Source organism: Myodes glareolus, chromosome 3 (genome assembly GCF_982192425.1).
Source record: "Myodes glareolus chromosome 3, mMyoGla1.1, whole genome shotgun sequence".
Taxonomy (NCBI): domain Eukaryota; kingdom Metazoa; phylum Chordata; class Mammalia; order Rodentia; family Cricetidae; genus Myodes; species Myodes glareolus.
This window is the reverse complement of record NC_142028.1, coordinates 362,506-384,841: the sequence shown is the minus strand read 5'-3', so window position 1 is coordinate 384,841 and position 22,336 is coordinate 362,506. Positions and strand designations below refer to the sequence as shown.

At 32.9% G+C, this 22,336-nt stretch overlaps 2 protein-coding genes across 2 annotated transcripts; both read right to left on the bottom strand.

The window, feature by feature from the left end:
• Nucleotides 1-10,737: 10,737 nt before the first annotated feature.
• Nucleotides 10,738-11,691, bottom strand: LOC125399398 (olfactory receptor 4C15-like). Its single transcript, XM_048432838.3, has one exon. It carries the CDS (start codon nucleotides 11,680-11,682, stop codon nucleotides 10,738-10,740), a length of 945 nt encoding a protein of 314 aa, XP_048288795.3. The 5' UTR covers nucleotides 11,683-11,691.
• An 8,177-nt stretch (nucleotides 11,692-19,868) lies between these two features.
• Nucleotides 19,869-20,807, bottom strand: LOC125399514 (olfactory receptor 4C15-like). Its single transcript, XM_048432933.3, has one exon. The coding sequence runs from the start codon at nucleotides 20,802-20,804 to the stop codon at nucleotides 19,869-19,871; it is 936 nt and encodes a 311-aa protein (XP_048288890.3). The 5' UTR covers nucleotides 20,805-20,807.
• Nucleotides 20,808-22,336: the final 1,529 nt, after the last annotated feature.

Sequence of the window (22,336 nt, the reverse complement as noted above, 5' to 3'; positions counted from 1 at the left end):
TAATGATTTATACGGAATTTTTGGTGTGAAACGACAAAAGGCAATTTGAAATTATTTTCTTGATATTAACAAAAGGTCAGGTTTATTGGTCATGTCTGCCAACTGTGTTATTAGTGGTTTGTGATGATTAATTATTACACTGATTTATCTAAGATATCAATAAAGAGGAAAAATGTACTTTAGGTACAATTGAAAATTCTGGCTACATGATAAGCTTAAGTGTGCAAAACATATTGGAGCTTCAAATGAATGTGTTGAAAATTTACATGTAACTGAACACTTTAAAATGTAAGAAGAATATTTTAAATTATTTTGTGTCATGACAACTAAGTGAAATTAGTATGAAAACGATAACAAAAATAACTATTGCTTAAGATTTTGCCTCTTAGTCAATAGTATGAGGCAAAAGTTATTGATTCTATTTTGTTATATTTATATTTAGAACAAAAGTGGTTGAGATCAAACAAGCAAAGGATGATTAACCTGTAGATTTTGGAGACACTGACTTGAACATGCGAGATCTCCACAAAAGATCAGACTGAATATGAGCATTTATCTCCTCAGGAGAACCTCCAAATAGTTGTTTCCACCTGTGTTAATGAAGTATTTTGACAAAGGCAAGAGAGAAAATTATTAAGAATCAAAAGATGCTGACCATCAATCAGTTTCAAGTGAGAACAAGTAGCTGCACATAGCTGTAGGAGAAAACTTCCTTGTTGAATATAATTTAGACCCTTGAGACTCAATTATTTGCTAATTGTTTATACAGTAGAATCTTCTCAAGAAAACATAATTCTCTGAGATGCTTGGTATAAAACATGTTCATAAACAGCTTACCTGCCCTTCTCCAGGGTTTATGAGATTAAATTGAAAATATCAAAATGTTACTTATGGTGGTTGTCCATAAATGATTAATTTTTAATGTCATCTGTGTTCTCCACAGACAGCTTTCATGAACTAAGTAAAAACTCTGGCTCTTGAATTCCTTTTTTTTTCAGATAATGTCAGCTTCAAAGGGTAGTTTTCTGTTTATATCTTCATTTGTTCAAGGAAACATTCCTTTGATGAGGGATGAGACCTGTACTTATCTATAGGTATAAGATCAAATATTAAGAATGCAGTCAGTTTAATGGTGGTTATATAGTCTCCTCCAAGATCCCTAAATAACTGACTTGGTTGTGGTACCCAGCATGATTTTTCTCTAGTAGAGTAGTCCTAGAGGACAGAAAAATTTTTAAGATCTGATGGAATTTGAAGATTTCTGTAAGACATCATCTCCCAGTAATATCAGAAAAACCACACCTGTAAAGTCTCATCAATATATCAAGGCTTTCAAACCTACTCACAGTGAGTTCTGTTTCAGATAGCATCGTTGGATAAAGAAAGTCAAAATGTGTGGGACGCTCCAAGATAAACTAGACCCAAAGTTAAATTAAACCTTAAGTAAATCTATTTATGTTGTACCTAAGATGTCCATTTGCACAAAAAATTATGCCATTATTTTTACAGTAAAACAGGTCCCAAGTTTTTTGTTTAAATGTCCATACCAGAGACAATCCTCTAATTATGATTTAAGATCAAAAGGGATATTAGTTTATATAATGCAGAAGATAACCGACCTAAACACAAGCTGTAGCCTACATTGAATTTTTTGACACAAAAAGACAATACTGAAAATAAATCTAAATATAAATAGAATTTCTTATTTGGATAAGACCAAGTTTTCATATTTTCTTCATTATCTTGACAAAAGAATGCACACTTTAGCAGTGTGTCAGTATGGAGTTAATCTATGTCACTGATATTCTAGAGCCTCTTTTTCTATTTTACTTTTGCTAATCTAAAATTAGAGTAAATGAATGAAAACATTCTAAAAGAATATTTTTTATGCTGTGAGAAGCTGTAAAAGAAGATGAAATGGTGATTATGACTGTAAAACATTATTTATATCTATAAATACTCAAATATAAATAAAAATGTATTTTAAATTAGCTAAGAAAACAGCTTCTTGTGTAATGGTGAATTTTGTAATTGAATGCACCTCAAGATTTATGGTTCATGAAAGACAGGTAGTTAGTTCTTATCTTAGTGAGGGTTGACTATATACAATATATAATTAAATGAAAGAGAATTTAGCTCAGGTTGGAGTCAAACTCACCATGTAGGCTAGGATGACTTTGAACCCTGATACTCCTGCCTTCACCTCCAAATCCTGCAATTATAAATTTATGCCATCACAGTCAGTCAAACCCATAGGTTTTATCATCATATTCTGCAAACAATATTTCAAAGAAACTTGTGAATAGTGAGGTCTACATTATTTAAACAATGTCTGCACATATAAACTGAGATAAAAAGTAGAATCAGTCAAAAGAAAAATAACTTGTTATGATCACATTTTAAAATGTATTGAATTACAATGACATTGTTTCAGTCATGCAATGATTTCAGTCACTTCTTAAAAGATTAAGAGAATATCCCTAAACATATTGATATATTTGAGGTAGCACTCTAGCTCTAAATCTTATTATAAAAATAAGGTGAGAGAAATTTACAACAGAATACAATGAAGTATCTAAAATATTGAAAAACTAAAAATATCTAAAATATTCTTAAATGGTATGATATGCCAACAAAATGATTGGAAATAATTATTACACACTATAAATACACTAATGATATGAATACATCAGAGATGAAGCAATTTAACTGCTTGTTAAGCAGAAGAAAGGTAAATTGAATTTATAAATATTTTAAACTTATTTTATAACCTAGAATTAAAATTAAAAATATAGACTTTATTTTTAAGAAACGTGTTACTTTTAACAAAACTTAATCATGAAGATTGAAACCTAGAAAATAAACTATTCATTAAATTTCTAGAAACAGCCTGAAGTTTGCAGACCATTCAAGGAGTTACCAAACATGGAACAAATAACCTTACTGAAAAAATTACCTCACATTGATTATTCTGATTAGTTATCATCCTTGTATAAATGGTAACAATGTGGACTCAACACTTTCCCACCTCCAGTGCTCTTTGACTTCAAATCCATATTTTCACAAAGGAACTAAGCCATTTTCTCTATACTTATTCTTAAATATTCATGAACTCTTTGCTCAAATAGCCATAAGTTTGAACAGGAGATCTGTTCCTGATTCAACTGTCCTCACAGCACAAACTCTGGCCACTGCCCCTTGAGCAGTGACCTTGACCTTAGGAAGACCCTAGATCTATCATTGCTCATTCATGTTTACTTCACATTCACTTTAGAAGAAAAGTTAATTATATCACCAATTTTTCTGCAGATTACAGGATATCTTTGATAACTGTGACGTGATATAACACTCAAAGCAATCAGAAGAATGAGTATCATGGCATCAATATAAGCAATTGCTTTAAAATATAATGCATACTAATAAATATTGTTATTACAAATAAAAATCAACTATAATATAATTAATAAATATAAAATATAAGCTAAATATAATTTTTAATTGTTTTACATATTAAATGCCATAATGTCATAATATTTTTATCTAAGATTATCAATTACTAGCAAAAGATTTTCTTCCCTGTTTTTATACCTAAGAAATTTCCTTTTCATGATCCTGTGGGTAACACATTCTCTTCAGATTCTTTTTCTCTCCACAGTTGTTGCTCCCCTGATTTTCTTAAATATTTCAGTTTGTCCTATCTTAGAGTATCTGAAAAGAAAGTGAAAAGACATTTCTGTCATTTTTTTCCATTTCTACTTGATGAATGCTATCTTGGTGTTTCAGTTTACATTCAGAGAGAGACCAAGCAAAAGTACTAGCACTGAAGTTGCTCAGAGTTTCAAACACTTAGTTTTCTTGAATATGTTCTAAGTGGATACTAAAGCTTAGGGGAAAGGAATGAACAAGATTAAATCAGAAGAATTTACTCTGTGACTTGGGTCACACTTTTTGAGCCTTAGTATCCTCCTTGTGCTATGCATTCATCTGTATTTATGAAAATAGAGCATGTTTATTCACTATCAATAACTATTATATATACAGGAAAATTTCTATCGCCATATCAGCATTCTTTAAACAACCTCAAATCATACCAACTTTATATTCAAATGTCATCTCATGCATCAATTAATATAAAAATTATCGTGTATCTAAAAAACAGAATTGTTGGAGAGATTAAGAAAGACTTTTGTGGTATTTCTGAATTATTTGATTCTAACTTGGAGATGAAACATTTAAAATATGTCTAATACTATTAAACTTGATAAGTATATAGTCAGAATGAAATAGATAGAAGTTCCTTCAAAAGGAGGAAGGATGAAAAGAAAAAAGAAAGATGAAAGGAAGAAAGGGAGGGAGAAGAAGTTTGCCCTATAACATTTATTTGAGTCCTGTGTGCACTTGAGCAATTATTCATTGTTAAGTTCTAATCTATTGTCTGCTCCTGTCTCATTGCATTCACTCACAAATCACTGACTTTTGTCATACAATATCCATAAAACAATCCAAGCTCCATTGTTTTTACTATTCTCAAGAATAGTTATGAATTGTGGTTCATGATTACACTAAATGTTAAATTTTATTACTATTTAAAAACCATCTCTGAAAATGAAAAACAAGTGTCTTATAATCCTCACCATATGTCTGAAAAACTCTGAAGCTATCCATCCCTTATTATCTGTGACCAAATGTCCATTCAGTGGTGACCAGGATTCTTTGTTTCTCTTTAGCTCTTCCTTCCACAACTAAGAAAAAGCAGTAGAACATCTTGAACAGTGAAAGTGGAGGATGTTATCTCTGCTTCTTAAGTCTGTGTTCATCATGGTTGTTGAACCAAACAAAACTGAAGGATCCAAAATTCCTGCTTTGCTCCTTCTCAAATTTAAAAAGGTTTTCATGAGATGTCAGGAGTTTTTTAAACTAATTTGGTCCCACCAGGTTTGTAATATTTCTGATCTCATGAGAATCCAACACACTATGTATATGTCTTTCCACTTAATTGTGTATTTATATGAACTGCTATATATCCATCCAAAATTATGTTGTGTTTTATTCAATTTTGGGAGGGTTCTACTAGATAAGTGCTTTTGTATATTATCATCTTAATAAATAACACACTATTTTTATAATAGACTAGATGCAGTATCTGTGAAGAATTCAGATAATCTATCACAAGAGATCTATCAATGGATAGTTTTAAAAAAAATATTGTTTAAGGAAACACTGTCAAGGTCTGTTCACTAAAGAAAAAATTTATGTATAAATATATTAATATGTACATTGGTGGGAATATCATTTATACATCTGAGAAAAGTTTCTTTATCTTTTCCTTAATTTTGACAATTCTATGCATGTATACAACATATTATAATGAGAGTGTCCATCCATACTGATTCCTTTTCCTCCCTCCAATCTTTCAGATCCCCTACCCATTATCAACCAATTCTGTTCTTATAGTCACATATTTTTATTTTAACTACTGAATTTATAATTGCATGGATAGGTGGTAACTTATTAGACTTTGAATACACTTATACTTACATACCTGAAGAAAATTATATGTCTTGCCATAACTGTTGATAGTTCGTTAGGAAGTGATGGAACCTTACAAACCCATCTTTTAACCATGAGCTGGAAGCGCCTAGTCTTAGGTAAGATTTATTCAGATATTCACAGCTGGTACTTTTTATGATTAAATGACCATGATATATAAACCAGACAATGTATCATAACACTCTTCCCTGTTCTCTATGTCTTACATTTTCTTTTTTAATTATTATTTTATTACTTTTAAAAAACACCAATCCAAATTCCCACTCCCTACCCTCCTCCCACTCCCTCCACACACTTTCCCACTCCTTCCCCCTCCAATCCTAAGAGAGGGAAAGTCACCATGCCCTGTGGAAAGTCCAAGGTCCTCCCAACTGCATCTAGGTTGAGCAAGGTATACATCCAAAGAGAATAAGATCCCAAAAAGCCAGTGCATGCAGTAGAGTCAAAACCCAGTGCCATTGTCAGTGGCCCCTCAGTCTGCCCCAACTATCAACCGCATTCAGAGGGACTAGTTTTATCCCATGCTCATTCACTTCCAGTCCAGTTGGAGTTCGTGAGCTCCCATTAGCTCAGGCAAACTGTCTCAGTAGGTGAACACCTCATGGTCTTCATAGTCTCACTCCTTCCACTCTTCCCTGAACCTTGGGAGCTCAGTCCAGTGTTCCAATGAGGTTCTCTGCCTCTGTTTCCATCTGTCATTGGACAAAGGTTCTATGGTGATAATTAAGATAATCATCAGTATGATGACAGGACAAGGCCAGTTCATGCACCCTCTCCTTTATTGCTTAGGGTCTTACCTGAGGTCACCCTTCTGGATTCCTGGGAATTTTTCAAGAGCCAGGTTTCTTGCTAACCCCATACTGGCTTCCTAAATCAAGATATCTTTTTCCTTGCTCTCATAACTGTCCTTCCTCCATCTCAACTATCCAATTCTCTCAAATTCTCCTCAACCCTCCTCTTCTCCCCTTCCTTCTACCCCCTGCCCCCATAATCCCAATTTTGTCAGATTATCTTGTCTGTTTCCAATTCCCAGGTGGGTCTATATATGTTTTTCTTTGGGTTTACCTTATTACCTAGCTTCTCTAGGATAATGAACTATAGGCTCAATGTCCTTTGTTTATGGCTAGTATCCACTTATGAGTGGATGCATATCATACTCACTTATTTTGGGGGCTGGGTTACCTCACTCAGGATAGTGTTTTCTAATTCCATCCATTTCCATGCAAAATTCAAGATGTCATTGTTTCTTTTTTCCACTAAGTAGTACTATAATGTGTAAATGTGCCACACTTTCTTTATCCATTCTTCAGTTGAGGGGTATCTAGGTTGTTTCCAGGTTCTGGCTATTACAAATAATGCTGCTATGAACATAGGTGAACAAATGCTTTTGTGGTATGATTGGGCATCTCTTGTGTATATTCCCAAGAGTGGTATTGCTGGATCCTGAGGTAAGATGACTCCCGATTTTCTGAAAAACCGCCACACTGATTTCCAAAGTGGTTGCACAAGTTTGCATTCCCACTAGCAATGGATGAGTGTTCTCCTTACTCCACATCCTCTCCAACATAAATTATCATTGGTGTTTTTTATTTTAGCCATTCTGACAGGTGTAAGATGGTATCTCAGAGTTGTTTTGATTTGCATTTCTCTGATAGCTAAGGAAGTTGAACATGTCCTTAGGTGTCTTTTGGCCATTTGAAATTCTTATGTTGAGAATTCTCTGTTTAGTTCCATAGCCCATTTTTTTAATTGTGTTATTTAGAATTTTAATGTCTAGTTTCCTGAGTTCTTTATATATTTTGGAGATCAGTCCTTTGTCTGATGTGTGGTTGGTGAAGATCTTTTTCCATTCAGTAGGCTGCCTTTTTGACTTATTGACTGTGTCCTTTGCTTTACAGAAGCTTCTCAGTTCAGGAGGTCCCATTTATTCATTTTGGCTCTTATAGGCTGTGCTGCTGGGGTGGTATTTAGGAAGTAGTCTTCTTTGTCCATGCATTGATGGCTACTTCCCACTTTCTCTTCTAGCAGTTTCAGTGTGGTCAGATTTATATTGAGGTATTTAAACCATTTGGACTTGAGTTTTGTGCATGGTGACAGATATGGGTCTATTTTCATTCTTCTACAGGTTGACATCCTGTTATGCCAGCACCATTTGTTGAAGATGCTATCCTTTTTCCATTGTATAACTTTAGCTTTTTTTGTCAAAAATCTTGTGTTCATGGGTATGTGGATTAATATCCAGGTCTTCAATTTGATTCCATTGGTCAATGTCTCTGTTATTATGCCAATACCAAGTTGTTTTGATTACTGTAGCTCTGTAATAGAGCTTGATGTCAGGATGGTGATGTCTCCAGAAGTTTCTTTATTGTATAGGATTGTTTTAGCTTTTCTGGTATTAGGTTACTATGACTTCATAAAAAGAATTTGTCAATATTCCTTCTGTTTCTATTGTGTGGGACAATTTGAAAAATTCTCTGCAGGGAGTTATCTAGAGAATGTCCTATAATTCTGGCATTTATAATAGTCTTGGGTCTTCACTGTATCTTAGGCTTCCCCTTCACAATTTCAAGCCATCACCTTCTATGACTGTATAGGCACCCCAGCCCTGAAATACGAGATTTAACTATAACTTCCTGATTAAATGATTAAACAATCTTTCCAATCTATCTTCCACAATCTTATATCTTTCATTCCTACAAAGCCAATCCCACAAAGGCAATGCTGTCAACTCTTCCTCAGTTGAGGATGGCAACCTAATCTCACACTGAGTGCAGTTTTGTCTTTCTTCTCATAATAGTGGAGAACCCACTCCCTAGGCAGATGCTTTGAGAGAGAACTGAATTCCTTGTGCTTTCTTTTCTGTTTCATTCTCAGTTAATATTATGTTTTTCCTTTTGAATAGGTCACATTTTTTATGTTGGATCCCATGACTGATCAGGTCTTGCCTTTGGATCATATTTGCTGTTATTTTGGTTTATTACAGTGTCTTATTTTTCACAATTAGATTCTTTTTTTAGCACACATCGAGTCTTATAAACCTAAATTGCTGGAATTCTTTTCCACACAAGAAAACACACACACACACACACACACACACACACACACACAAACAAACACACACACACACATTGTCAAACACTTTCATTGTGGACCTGACCATGTGCAATAAATAAGAGTCAAACCATAGACTGAATAATCTGATGTCCTGAAGTTTCTTCTCACCAAATAAATTAACCATTACCTTTAATTTCAACTGTAATCAAGTTCTCAAGACAGAAGCAAAAATAAAGCCAGACTCCTTATTCAAATACCATTGAAATGACCTCTAGTGTATTTTCTGGTAGAGTCTTTTATTGATTCTTAAATATCATGATGGAAGCTTTTATTGTTCACAGTTTCTAAGGATTCGTATTTTCTAAGCTCCTACCAGAGTGTCCCATGAAACACTATCTCTGGCAAGTTAGGGCTTTTATAACCTAATGTACTAAAGCCACAAATCATTTCAAAAAGCCTAAGAAACTTATTATTATGTTTATTAGAACAGAACAAAATTCCTTATACTAAATTTTGTACCAGTTATGTAATTGATTGTAGCAAAAGAGTTCCTGACACTGAATTCTAATGAATTAAGATCATGTTGCATTACATAGTTCTATGGGGCAGTCCTTCATCACTGGTGCCTACAATATCATGAGGTTGAGGCAGTTGTTCACACTGCATATATTATTTGGAAGCAGAGCAATGAATGTCTGTGCTTTGCTAGCTTTCTTTTGTTTGCAGCATTCATGACACAAGACAAGCAAATAGCTTTCGTTTGTGAGAGGTGGACCATGCCACATATATAAAATTATTCAAAAGGAACCCTCAATTGTGTTTCTAGAGGCTATCCTAATCAAGAAAATCCCTCACATGTGTGCCTGAAAGCTTGTCTGTCACCATATCTATGTTATTTCTTTTTCTTGTCTTTATCACATTACTTAAGATATCAAGCATTATATTGAATAGGAATGGTGTGAGTGGATACCTATGAGTTGTTCTTGATTTTACTGGGAATGTTTTAAGTTTCCTACTGTTTAAGAATATTCATCTTGGAAATTCATAAATCTTCTCTTCCTTTTGTAAGCTGCTTCTCTCTTCAGCCTAGGAATGCCTGGAAACTGCAGCAATCTTTCAAACAAGCTTGTCAGATAGTGAAATTAAGGTATGAGACTCTACTCCTAGTCTGAATTATACTTTAAAAATTCTTAAAAAGTAGATTCTAGACATCTAGGGACATTTATTCCTTTCATATTATTTGCAAGATGATTTGAAAGCATGTTAAATATAAGAGGGCTGAACATTTAGTCCATAACTTAATGAAATAAAACTTATAGTTGCACATTAGACTCTTTCAGAAGGGAATATATCAGTTTGCTACATTATATTTTTAAACATTGATAAATACTCATTTATATCAATTCAAACATGACAGAACATGAAAAATTTAATGATTTTTGAAAATAGTAGAATAATGGTACCCAGAAACACCATAATTTCAATAGTCTACAAATTTAAGATACAAAAGGTATATTATTTCTATGCAAATTTGCATTTTGTGTTAACACAGAACAATAATTTGACATAAATATAACCTATATGTGCTGACAGTTATTAAATAAATGTGAATTGTTAGACCCTAAAAATTTCTGTGTCCCTGACTCACTGGGAGAAAGCACTGTTTGAAAGTAGGATTCTGCAGGAGAATAGCCTACCAGGAAGTTATAGGTAGTTAGATGATTTAGTAGCAGGCTGCTTATTGGGAGTTCTGGAAGGAGCTGGTAGGTATGAAAGTACCATCAGGAGATCCAAGAAAAGACGGGAGGCCTATGGGGTACAGCAGAGCTATGATTGCACAGTGATTCAGAGAATAGAGGGTATAGAATATATATGGAGCAGAAGTACCTACTTGATGGGCAAGGGAGTAAGCATCCCAGAGAATCCAGGTTTATGGGGTTAAAGAATAGACCTAGCTGGTCATGTGGAAATGAGAGCCTTAAATTGGTGTTGCCATTAAATTGATGTCCACACCTGCCTTAGCTGTGCTGGAATCAGAAATGTTCACCAAATTGGAAACACATATCATGATCTAAACTCAGGTTCTCATGAATACACACCAATTCTATAACAAATTGAGCCATATCTCTATTCCTATAAATAAATTTGTTTTCTAGAAATATTAAAAAATCTCCACCATATTTTCCTGATGGCATTCTTCATTTCTTTATTCCTGAAGGTATAAACTATAGGATTAAGCAATGGTGTCAGTACATCAGAAAATATAAACACATTTTTCTCAAAAGAGAATGCAGAAGTATTTCGTGCATATATTAATACACATGGGACAAAGAACAAAAGCACAACTGTAATGTGGGATCCACATGTGGAGAGAGCTTTACATCGCCCTTCAGAACTATAAGATCTCAAAGAGAACAAGATGACACCATAAGAAGCAAGCAATAAGGAAAAAATAATGATGCAAATAGACCCACTGTTAGCAAACACTAAAATGACAAAAATATGTGTGTCAGTGCAGGCAAGTTTTAGTAATGGGAACAAGTCACATATAAAATGATCAATAAAATTCGGTCCACAGAAGGGAAGCTGCAAAGTGAAGATTATTTGTATGATAGAATGCAAGAAACCTCCTGTCCAGGCTACTCCCACCAGAATGCCACACACCCTCCTGTTCATGATGGAAGAATAGTGAAGGGGCTTGCAAATAGCCACATAGCGGTCATAGGCCATGGCTGACAGGACAATCACTTCTGCCCCTGCAAGAAAGTGGACAGCAAACAGCTGTGTCATGCAACATTCAAAGGAGATAGTCTTTCTCTCATAAAAGAAGTCTATAATCATCCTGGGTGTAATTACAGAAGAAATGCATGCATCCAGGAAAGATAAAAAGGACAAAAAGTAGTACATGGGGGTACCAAAGAGTGAGGGACTGCATACAATTGTTACCACAATTATCATGTTGCCCCCAATAGTTGCAAGGTAGATCAACAAAAATAAAACAAATAATATTTTCTCAACTTTTGGGTTATGTGAGAGTCCCAAGAGTATGAACTCAGTGACAAAGCTCTGGTTTAGCATGATGTTGGAGAAAAATTCTAAAATAAATGTGTTCGTCGAAACTTGCAATTATCAGAAAATTTTCTTCATTTATTTTTAATGTAATAATCAACAAATGAAATAATTCAAATAAAGGTTTAGAACTCAAACTTTTTGTCAACAGTCTGTAACAGGCAATAGTATCGTTGTTTTATTTGTGCAAAAGTTATTAAAGATATTCAGATCAAACAAATGAAAGTGTTGTTAACCTGGGGACTTTGGAAACACAGGCACAGAAGAAATGACCACTTAATAGATGGAAAAGAATGTGATTGAGATATTTTATCTTAGTAATAACTTCAGAGTACTGCTTTTCCACAGTCTACTTCTCTATAAAATTGTTAAAGAATTAATTCCTGTTTATGTATTAGTGAGGAATCTTGATAAAAGCAAAAGGATAGATGATGAAGGAGCAGAAGTTAATGGATCAATGACCTACAAAAGAAAGTTGGTGACAATCACAGAGGTGAAAAAGAGAAACAGCTCATTGAATATATTTTCCTGTCTTGAGACTTGTTTACAAATCATGTAAACAAAGCAAATTTGATTGAGTAAATATGAGACATATGGTTTGAAATTTTTATGAATTTACTATAAAACATGCTAATAACTTACCTTCATACCTCCAAAGTTTAAGAGAAGTCTCAAGTTGAAAATTTCTATGTAAGACTCACATTAATATGTCCCTAAAATGCTAAGCATAATTCATCCAATTGATAACTCTTTCCCATATAAACCTTTCATAACTTTTATGTAAATATTCTAGCTCCTGAATTTTCTTAGGTATATACAGCTTAAAATGTTATAGATGTCTTCTTATATATGCACAATCAAATTTATTCATAAATGCTTTTTGATGATTACTCACACACATGCATATATATATATATACATGTGTAACTTCATATATGTACATATACATGCATATACCAAAAAGTGACTAAAAGAATAATGTGTCTATATGAAAAAGCAAAAAGATAATATTAATGACTGTCATGTGGAGGTAGCAAACAAATTTTACATGTAAATAAATCTAAACTCTGAAATTGCTTACATTTGACAATGAATTGTTCCAGAGAAGGGAAAAAGCACTCAATTGAGAATATGACCACTAGGTTTCCAATGCTCCACTAAAGGCAAAGTGTCCATAGGAGCAACACTAACCGACTTAGTGGATTCAACAACAACAACAACAACAGCAAATAAGGTAGAGTGACATTTGTTATTGATATAGGAGTAGGAAGGGAATGGGAGTTATATATGATCACTTTTAATTATAAACAGTATGGAAAGCTCAACTATAAAGCTAAAATTAATGGATATAAAATAGACAAAATACAATATTATATAGAAAGAAAAATTGCTAACTTTCTGTGTTCAAATAATCTGAAATCAGCTTTAAGTGTAAGAGGCATGTACTATGAGATGAACTGTCAGACATCAAGGTTTTGGTTTCATGAGAGATAATCAGATGGCTCTTGTACATAATGGGATGTTGGAAAAGTATGATGTAGCTCAAGTTGGATTGAAAATAACAATTTTGATGTTATCAATTTCCTCATCATCAATCATTCACCTCCAAGTGCCAGGATTAGATGTGCCATGATGAATGGTCACAGTCATAGTTTTTCAACATATTCTATACACTGTAAGTCAGTAAGAAGATGCGAGTATTGATGACAGCATTTTGAACAGTATTCACATTCATACAGTTTTGATATGAAAACTGAAGCATTCAAAATAAGAATGTCATTGTGCATGTGTTTGTGTTTAGAGAGAAAAAAGACGTAAAGTTGAGGGGTAAGGAGGTGGAAAAGGATTGGGGTAAGTTTGGGTATGAAGAAACATGATAAAATATATTTATGAAAAAATACTGAAAAGGTCTTAATTTAAAAGTTATGTGAATTAGATGAAATTTATTCAGGCAGTGCTTTTAGTGAATATGTAAGAAATAACTTCAAATTATAGCCATATTTATACCCTTTATACTAGTACACACAGTTTTAAAATTTATTCTAAGTAATAAAGTAGAATATTTTACTTTAGGATATGACACAATATCAAAATATTTTCTATTGGTTTATCAAATCATCATTTAGCGATAATCAATTTCCTTCCTTGTTATTAAACTCAATACAGATTTCTAAAACAAAGAAACATTGAATATTGAAATACCTAAAATCTCTATAATTGGAATGATATATAAATAAGACAGTTACAAAATAAAATCACATAGTACTATAAATAAAACACTAATAATATTAAGGTTTTACTTATGAATCATTTTTATAGTATATTAGATAGGAGAAGCCTTTTCTTGATATTATAGAATACAAGTGAAGGTATTTTAATATAATTTTGTTACTATTATCAGAATATTTTGAAATAAACATCAGTATTTAAACCACAAAATAAATTTCCATATAGAGTTCTGAAAAAAGATGTATTTTCCTCTTTTTTTAAATTATCAAAAGTGGAACTCTTGTGCTAATATAGAAAGACATCATATATAACATACATAAACTATTTTTCTTCCCATAAATAATCATATGCTGAGTCAACCCTTCTTACCTCCAAATACTCTTAGATTTCAAGTCGATACTTTCATGTAAGAGCTTATATATTTTGAAAAATTTATTCTAAAATTATCCACGATCAAAAAGTGAACATCAAAGAACTATCCCTGGTCTTTCTCAGACACTGAAGTAACTGGTAACTCAGCCACTTTCTGGTGATGTGGGGTCATGTTTCTCCTAATGTCAACTGTCTATATTGCCTACTATTTCCTTCCCTCTCATTGTAGCAAAAAAAAGTTAATGATCTGCAGAAAACAGAATATTTTTGTTAAGGCAAATTGTGTATATACTTAAAACAATCAGAAGGAATAAACAAAAAGAATGTCATTATATTTAGCTTCTTTGAAATATATTTTAAACAAGTAAAATATTGTTGTCACCAACAATAATAAGTTGAAGTTGAAATATAATTTAAATCACTATTTATGTTAAATTAACTAGATCAATCTTATTTTAATCTAAAATTTTATCTACAAATAAAAATTGATTTTGTGTTTATAACTAAGCAAATTTCTGTGACTGTCATGATAATAAGTACATTTCAGATATTAATCCTTTTTTTTTTGCTCCTCCGCATTGCTGTACTGATTTCCTTAAATGACTCAACTGATTTGTATTACTATTTATGTGTACTACAGGGGAAGTCTGTTTTCTCCCATTTCCTTCCAAATGGATTTTTGAAACTTCTCTTTTGATATATAGGTTATTCTGCTCATTTTAAGAGAGGGGCCAGGCCATGACAATTACCACTCAAGCAGTTGATATCATCAACCACTTAATTTCCTATGAAGTTCAGAGGTAGAATCACAATACTGAGAGAAACTTAAGTGCATGAGGGAATCACATATTAGAAAACATCACTTTTTGAGGTTAATAAATCTGACCATAATGTACTTTCCTGTGCCATGTGTTAGTATATAGTTGTGAAAATAGAACATTTTATATTCATTTTCAATATTGTATAGCAGCAGTTTATCTGATAAGCTTTGTCACTACCCTATATCAGTATTTTTTTTACAAACATCAAACCATACTACATTTAATTAAAGCATTAGAATGGCAATTAGACGCATGTACAACTAAACACATATTTAGAAAAATGTTAAAGTTTTATTGGATACTGTACAGAAAAAAATAGTGCCTCCTTTATAATTTGCTTTCTATTGAATATGACAAGCTTAAAATAATCTTAATTTGTTTAAACTTGGAAAAATACATGAGAAGGAAGAGAACAAAGATCCTGTAGAGTAAAAAATGCAAGAGGGAGAGGAAGGAAGAAAAAGAGTGGCTGAGGGAAAGAATGAAGGAAGGAGAGAAGAAAGGAGTTCACACACTAACATCTTATTTATTGGGCACTTGTAGAGTTATTACATTTAACTGATGTTTCATGGTATATAGGGGACTTCATTCATTTGTCTGTGCTCTAAATTAGACCATAACTGTCCTCATTAAAGATAAGGAATCTGAGCATCACAGTTCATAAAAAATTTCAAGAATACAATATAACTGACATTATGCAAATATTGGCCTGACTACATCATCAAAATTCAAACTGTGTAATCACAATTTTAAAACATCTCCATAAATGAAGAAATGTACCTATGAATCTCACCTTGTATTGACTGATTGTAAACCCTTAAAACAAACATCTTGCGATTTCTACTGAAATCAGTTTGTGTAATCTTGACCAAAATGCTATGTTTTATCCAACTTTTCCTTCTGCGCTTAAAAGTGAAGACCAGGTCTAGTAGTGAAGGTAGAGAATATTACAGGTACATCCTTCATCCCATATTCAATGTGATTTAATAAAAATGAAAAATGAAGGGCTCAAATTCACTTCCTAACTGCAACTAAAATTAATGGGCATTCCCTGAGAGGTCATCTACTTGTGAGATTTACTCATGGCTCCCCAGGGTTTGGACAATTTCTGACTCCAAGTGTATCTGAGAAATAACTTGGTGCACTTTTTCACTTGCTTGAGAGTTTGTAATATTTTCATTTTCTTTCAAAGCTTTTAGAATTTGAGGGCTGGTTCTACAAAAAACATTTTCACTTTCAGGATGAGAAAGCTTTTGTATACTGAATAGATTGTAGTGTCTCTGCATAATTTATATAAAATGTTCACATACTCAACAAGCATAATAAGATCTGAATTCTGTTCCACAGAATTTATTAATCAATCTGAAAGGATAGTATCTACTATTCTGGGAAATACTTGTGGGGCTATTCTTCAAAAAAAACCACTTTATATATAAATATATGAGAATGTATATATTAAGAAAAATACACATTTCCTCTAAGAATATTTTTATCTTTTGACAAGGTCACATATGTGTGTATGTGTGTATATATATATATATATATATATATATATATGCATTTATACATATCTAAACATACATATGTGTGTATGCATGTGCACAGTATTCTATGGCCACATTGAGTCACTGAGTACACAGTGCATTTTCTTGTGGTCATTCCAGTTATGCTGACCCCTGTCTTCTTCCCAACTATACCTCCTCCTGTATATTAGTCTATTGATTTTGACTCACTGGCTTTAAGGTTGATGGATAGAGGATTATTTAATGGACAATAGGCAACTTTTCTGGGGTTACATGCTTAAAGAAATGGTACTCCTTAACCAGGAACATTTAATTGCCATTATATATTTTGTGGGGATTGGAGATTCATGATTCCCTTCACTATACATGAAGAAACTTGTTTCAATTCAACACAAATATCAGTGTTGATTTTGTCATAGTTGAAATGATCAAGTCTTTTGCTGAACATGGACTTCAACTGTTTAGCTTGACTCACTGGCAAGTGCACTTCATGCATTCTTGAGTCCCATTTTCCTAGAATTAAAGTTATAGGCATGGCCACCATTACTGTCCTGGCTATTTAAATGGCTACCACGGAGCCAAACTTAAAAGTTCTACAAATTATGGGATGAAAAGTATGATAGCAATTGAGCTATCTTGAAGACCTCACCTTTCAATTTATTTTGTGTATTTATATTAATTACTTGGTGTTATCATTTTTGTAGTTTTATATTTAAATTATAGGATGAAAAGAAAAATATTTTAACACAAGAATGTTTGACACCTTCTTCAATTTCTAAATAATACTTAAGACATACCTTAGATGTTTTACTAAAAAAAAAATGCTGTGTTTTATGTCACCTTGAACATAGTGACCCATGAATCATGATTATCCACTTAGCTCTATACTTGTTAAATGTTACAAAAAGGAGCTGTAACAATATAAATGAACCTTGCAATGCAACATGCCTCTTGTGGTCTCCAGCCTCAAGTTGTCAATTTTCCATTTCAGTTCTTCTATATCCATCAGAAGAGATGATTTCACTACCCTCTCATCACTTTCTCCTGGAACATCATTATCAGTATTGAATCTACAACTGAATACTCAGAATTAAAATAATAAAAGGAAAATGTTTGATTTTGATATGTGATGGAACAAACAAACCTGTTTCAAATAGTATACTATAGACAAAATAACTTATTTATGCTTTTACTTTAAACATTGCATTAGTAGCTTCATAAATCACTTGAGCCACTGATGGCAGATGTTCATTCTAAGGAAATTCTTTGGGACAAATGAACAACTTTGAGGAAAAAATGTTCCTTTTGTTGGGTAATGACATTAATAAGATGAATTTCCTTTGAGTCTGATGACCAACAGAAAATACATGGGTAAATCACCCCAAAATGTCTGAACTTCTATCACACATTTAGTCTGATAGTGATTTTATACACATTATTCAGATATTGTCTTAATCTAGATATTAATTTTTATACCCTCTCTAATGGGAATACAATACAATGTCATCTATCTTCTGTACATTCTAGTACTTTGAATATGCCATGTAAAATTAAGGAGAGACAAACATAATATAAGCATTTAGTAATTTTGCCCATTAAATGTAATTGGCCTGTCAGCCATACTAAAGAGAAAGCATGCTTTTCTTGCTAAATCATTTTGACCAGCTACAGACAGCATAATATATCCAGAATAATGTAGAATATACTTAAATCTCAATGATCTTCTTTGATAATTATATATATATATATATATATATATATATTTATAATTAGAAAGATAAAATAACTCAATAATTAGAAATGCATGGCTTTTATGAAAATTATTCTTCAGTCTGGTTTCTCTGGGTTTGCTTTCCCTGTAAAGAGTAGGAAAAATATGATATGTTGTCAGCATCTTAGCCTTTGTCACACCTGCCTTTGCATGAATTGGAAAAGGTAGAGTTTATGGGGTTTTCCCATATGGAATTAGGTGACAGAACTCATTGAGATGAGTTAGTTGCACCATCAAAGAGAAATTACCCATGGATTTAAAAATAAAGTCAAATGATACAGGAACATCCAGAATTCAACTCAAATTCATGTTTCTTTTGATGCATTTCCTGGATATGATGTCTCACAGTATCACTTAGAATCTTATTTTTCCCTTGGAGTAAATTCGTTATTTTTTTAATTTTAATACACAGCAGGTTATCAACCTAATTTTGTAATATGGCATAGTTTAAATGGAAAGCATTTTAATACTTAAACCTCTTTCAATGTTTTATTATATCTATGAGAGTATAAAGCTGTGATTTCATTGTCATGCTAACTAGTGTTGTCAAGTAACAATACTAAATAGTCAATTCATCGTTAATATATTATCTCTAAAAGAGAGGTCTTAGTATCCTCCTGCCTCTGCCTCTTCCGCATATCCTACTAGTGTGTATCACCAGAATTGACTGACAGAGCGAGAAATAGTCTTCCTTAGGAAAGAGCATGCCAATTAGCTATCCAATATCAAATGTTCTTACCTGATAGTGTACATATGAGTAATATTATGGAGACTGAGACAGTTATATGTAGGAATATACATGTGTATATATATATGCACATAGCAACAATCAATGAAAAAAGGTCATGACTGTGAAAGAGGACAAAGAATTATATATGAGAGTTTTTAAAGGGAGAAAGGGTGGAGGAGAAATAATGTATTCATAATATAATCTCAAAAATAAACATTAAAATATTTTCTCACCTCAAACATTGAAGGACCCTCTAAAGAAAAAGTGTTCTTTTTATTCTGCATTATACCTAAATAATGTAGTAAATACATAGGTAAATATTGACTTCTTTATCATTGCATTATCTTTGAAGTATATCCTTTATTTGTTGATGTTTGTATGGAGATGAATGAACAAGTGAGTTGGGAGCATATACATGTTTGTACACATAAGGATAGTATGCTGTTTGTGCTTGTGCATGTATATATATACAAGTACATAAAATGACATTGATTATGTTCATCTGTTGTACACTACCTGATTGCCTTAGGATAAGTTCTGGAATGAACTTTTATATCTCTTTGTTTGAGTAGATATGTAGTCCTCTGAGCTTCTGGAACTACTTATCTGTCCTAAACTAACACTAGGTTAAGAGGCACTGTGATGCCTGGCTTCTGACATGGTTGTTGGAAATCAAAACCAATGTTCTTCTCTTTGCACAGCATGTTCTTACCCACTCATCCATTTCCACAGCATAGCAAGGATAATATTTAATATTTGTCAGAAATCACTATCAGTTTCTTCCTCATTTTCCTGAAGGCATTCTTCATTTCCTTATTCCTGAAAGTGTAAACCATAGGATTGAGCAATGGTGTCAAGATTGTTGTAAATACAACAGCATTCTTCTCAAAGGAGAATGCAGATGTTGGTCTTGCATATGTTAATATGCATGGGACAAAGAACAAAACCACAACAGTAATGTGAGACCCACAGGTGGAGAGAGCTTTAAATTTCCCTTCAGAGCTCTGGGCTCTCAGAGAGAACAAGATGACACCATAGGAAACAACCAATAAAGAAAAAATAATGATACAGATTGTCCCACTGTTGGCAAACACCAAAATTGCAAAAATGTGTGTGTCAGTACAGGCAAGTTTCAGTAATGGGAATAAGTCACACATGTAATGATCAATGACATTGGGTCCACAGAAGGGCAGCTGCAAAGTGAAAGTAATTTGTATAATAGAATGCAAGAAGCCTCCTACCCAGGCAACTACCACAAGATTTCCACAAAGACTCCGGTTCATAATGGAAGAGTAGTGTAAGGGTTTGCAAATGGCCACATAGCGGTCATAGGCCATGGCTGACAGAACAATCACCTCTACCCCAGTGAAGAAGTGGACAGCAAACAGCTGTATCATACAACATTCAAAGGAAATGGTCTTCCTTTTATAGAAGAAGTCTACTACCATCTTTGGAGTGACAGTAGAAGAAGTGCATGCATCCAATAAGGACAGGAATATCAGGAAGAAGTACATGGGGGAGCCCAGCAGTGCAGGACTGTATATAATGGTTATCACAATTATCATATTGCCCCCAATAGTTGCAAGGTAGACAAAAGAAAATACAACAAACAATATTTTCTCAACTTTTGAGTCCTGTAAAAGGCCCAGGAATATGAACTCAGTGACACAGCTCTGGTTTTTCATGATTCATAAGACGATGGTGAAAGTAAAATTCGTTCAAGCACATCTATAATTAGAAAAAAATACAATTTCAGAATCACTATGAACAAGTTGATGTATCTTTACACAAAATTATTTTGATCTATCTTATTAATATTTAGAACCAAATATTAGATTGCTTATAAAATGTGTAGTTATATAGCACACAGACTTGACATGAGAATAAACTTTTGAATACCATAAAATAGACACATTTTAAACACTGTGGATGAAAGAATCTTTTCTCTGGTAGAAGAAAAAAATCTTTGAATAGTCATCTTCTATCATAATCTGAGTATTTTCGAAGTGAAAAGTTTAAAAAGAATTCAAAACTATAATCTAGATAACTCCAATAATGACAATTTAAGAATATTGTCTGACATTGCACTTATTAGCCCAAGATAAATAATCTTTAGTGATTAATCAGATTACTTACCTACCAACAAAATTAGTGGCAAATTGTTCACTTGAAAATCTGGCTGTACTGTGGATTTGTTTACAACTACAGAGGCTATTGAAATATCAAGTTAATCAACCTACATTTCACTAAGGAAAATTCTGTCTGTTACATATATATGTTCAAATTTGGAGATTTCACTTCTAATTCATTATTTTAAAATATGGCCAGAACTTTGTAAATAAATAAGACTGCTTTCAGGAAAACTAAATGAAATTAGTGCAACTACAAGATACTGTAAACTCCAAGACTCACCCCTTAGTCATAAGTATGTAACAAGAGTTATTGATTCTATTTTATTTCCTCAAAATTTATAATGAATTTGTTAAGGTAAAGCAAAGAGCAGACGATTAATTTGGGATCTTAAGAGACCAGGCATAAACACTCAGGAGGCATCCACAGAGTCAACTGAACAAAAACAGAGATTGTTTTCCTCAATGAAAACTTCAGAGTAGTATTGTTTTTTTTTTTATTCTGCTGTCTCCCGCTTTCTGCAAAAGTTACATAATGTTATCATTTTATTTATATAGGAAAGGCATCTTGATAAAGGCAACAGGGAAGTATCAGAATGAAGAGTCCAGTCAGATAAACATGGAGACTGGTAGCACCATATATCTGAAGAAGAAAGAGTACTCATTTAACAGAATTTAGACTCTTGAGACTTAATTACTTGCCAGTTATTAATACAGTTGAGTTTTTCAGAGAATATAATTTGGCAGTGTATATGATTTGAAATATATGTGAATTAACTCTAAAACATGTTCATAACTAATCTACTTGCTCTTCTGCAAGGATGATGTAAAAGGTCAAATGAAAATGTCAAAATGTTATGCATGGCAGTTATCTTAGGTTTTCCTTTGCACAGAAAGATTTAACAAATGAATTATCAAAGCTTTTATGGTGACCATATAAAAATAATTATGGGGGATACTGGACAGATGGTTCAGTGGTTAAAGCTATTCACTGCTCTTCCAAAGGACCTTGGTTCAATTCCCAGCATCCACATGAGTGTTCACAACTGTCTCAAACTCCAGTTCCAGGGTACCAGACACCCACGGCA

Excerpts from the sequence above, each read along its gene's own strand:
- LOC125399514 (XM_048432933.3), bottom strand. The coding sequence starts at position 20,804 with ATGAAAAACCAGAGCTGTGTCACTGAGTTCATATTCCTGGGCCTTTTA.
- LOC125399398 (XM_048432838.3), bottom strand. The coding sequence starts at position 11,682 with ATGCTAAACCAGAGCTTTGTCACTGAGTTCATACTCTTGGGACTCTCA.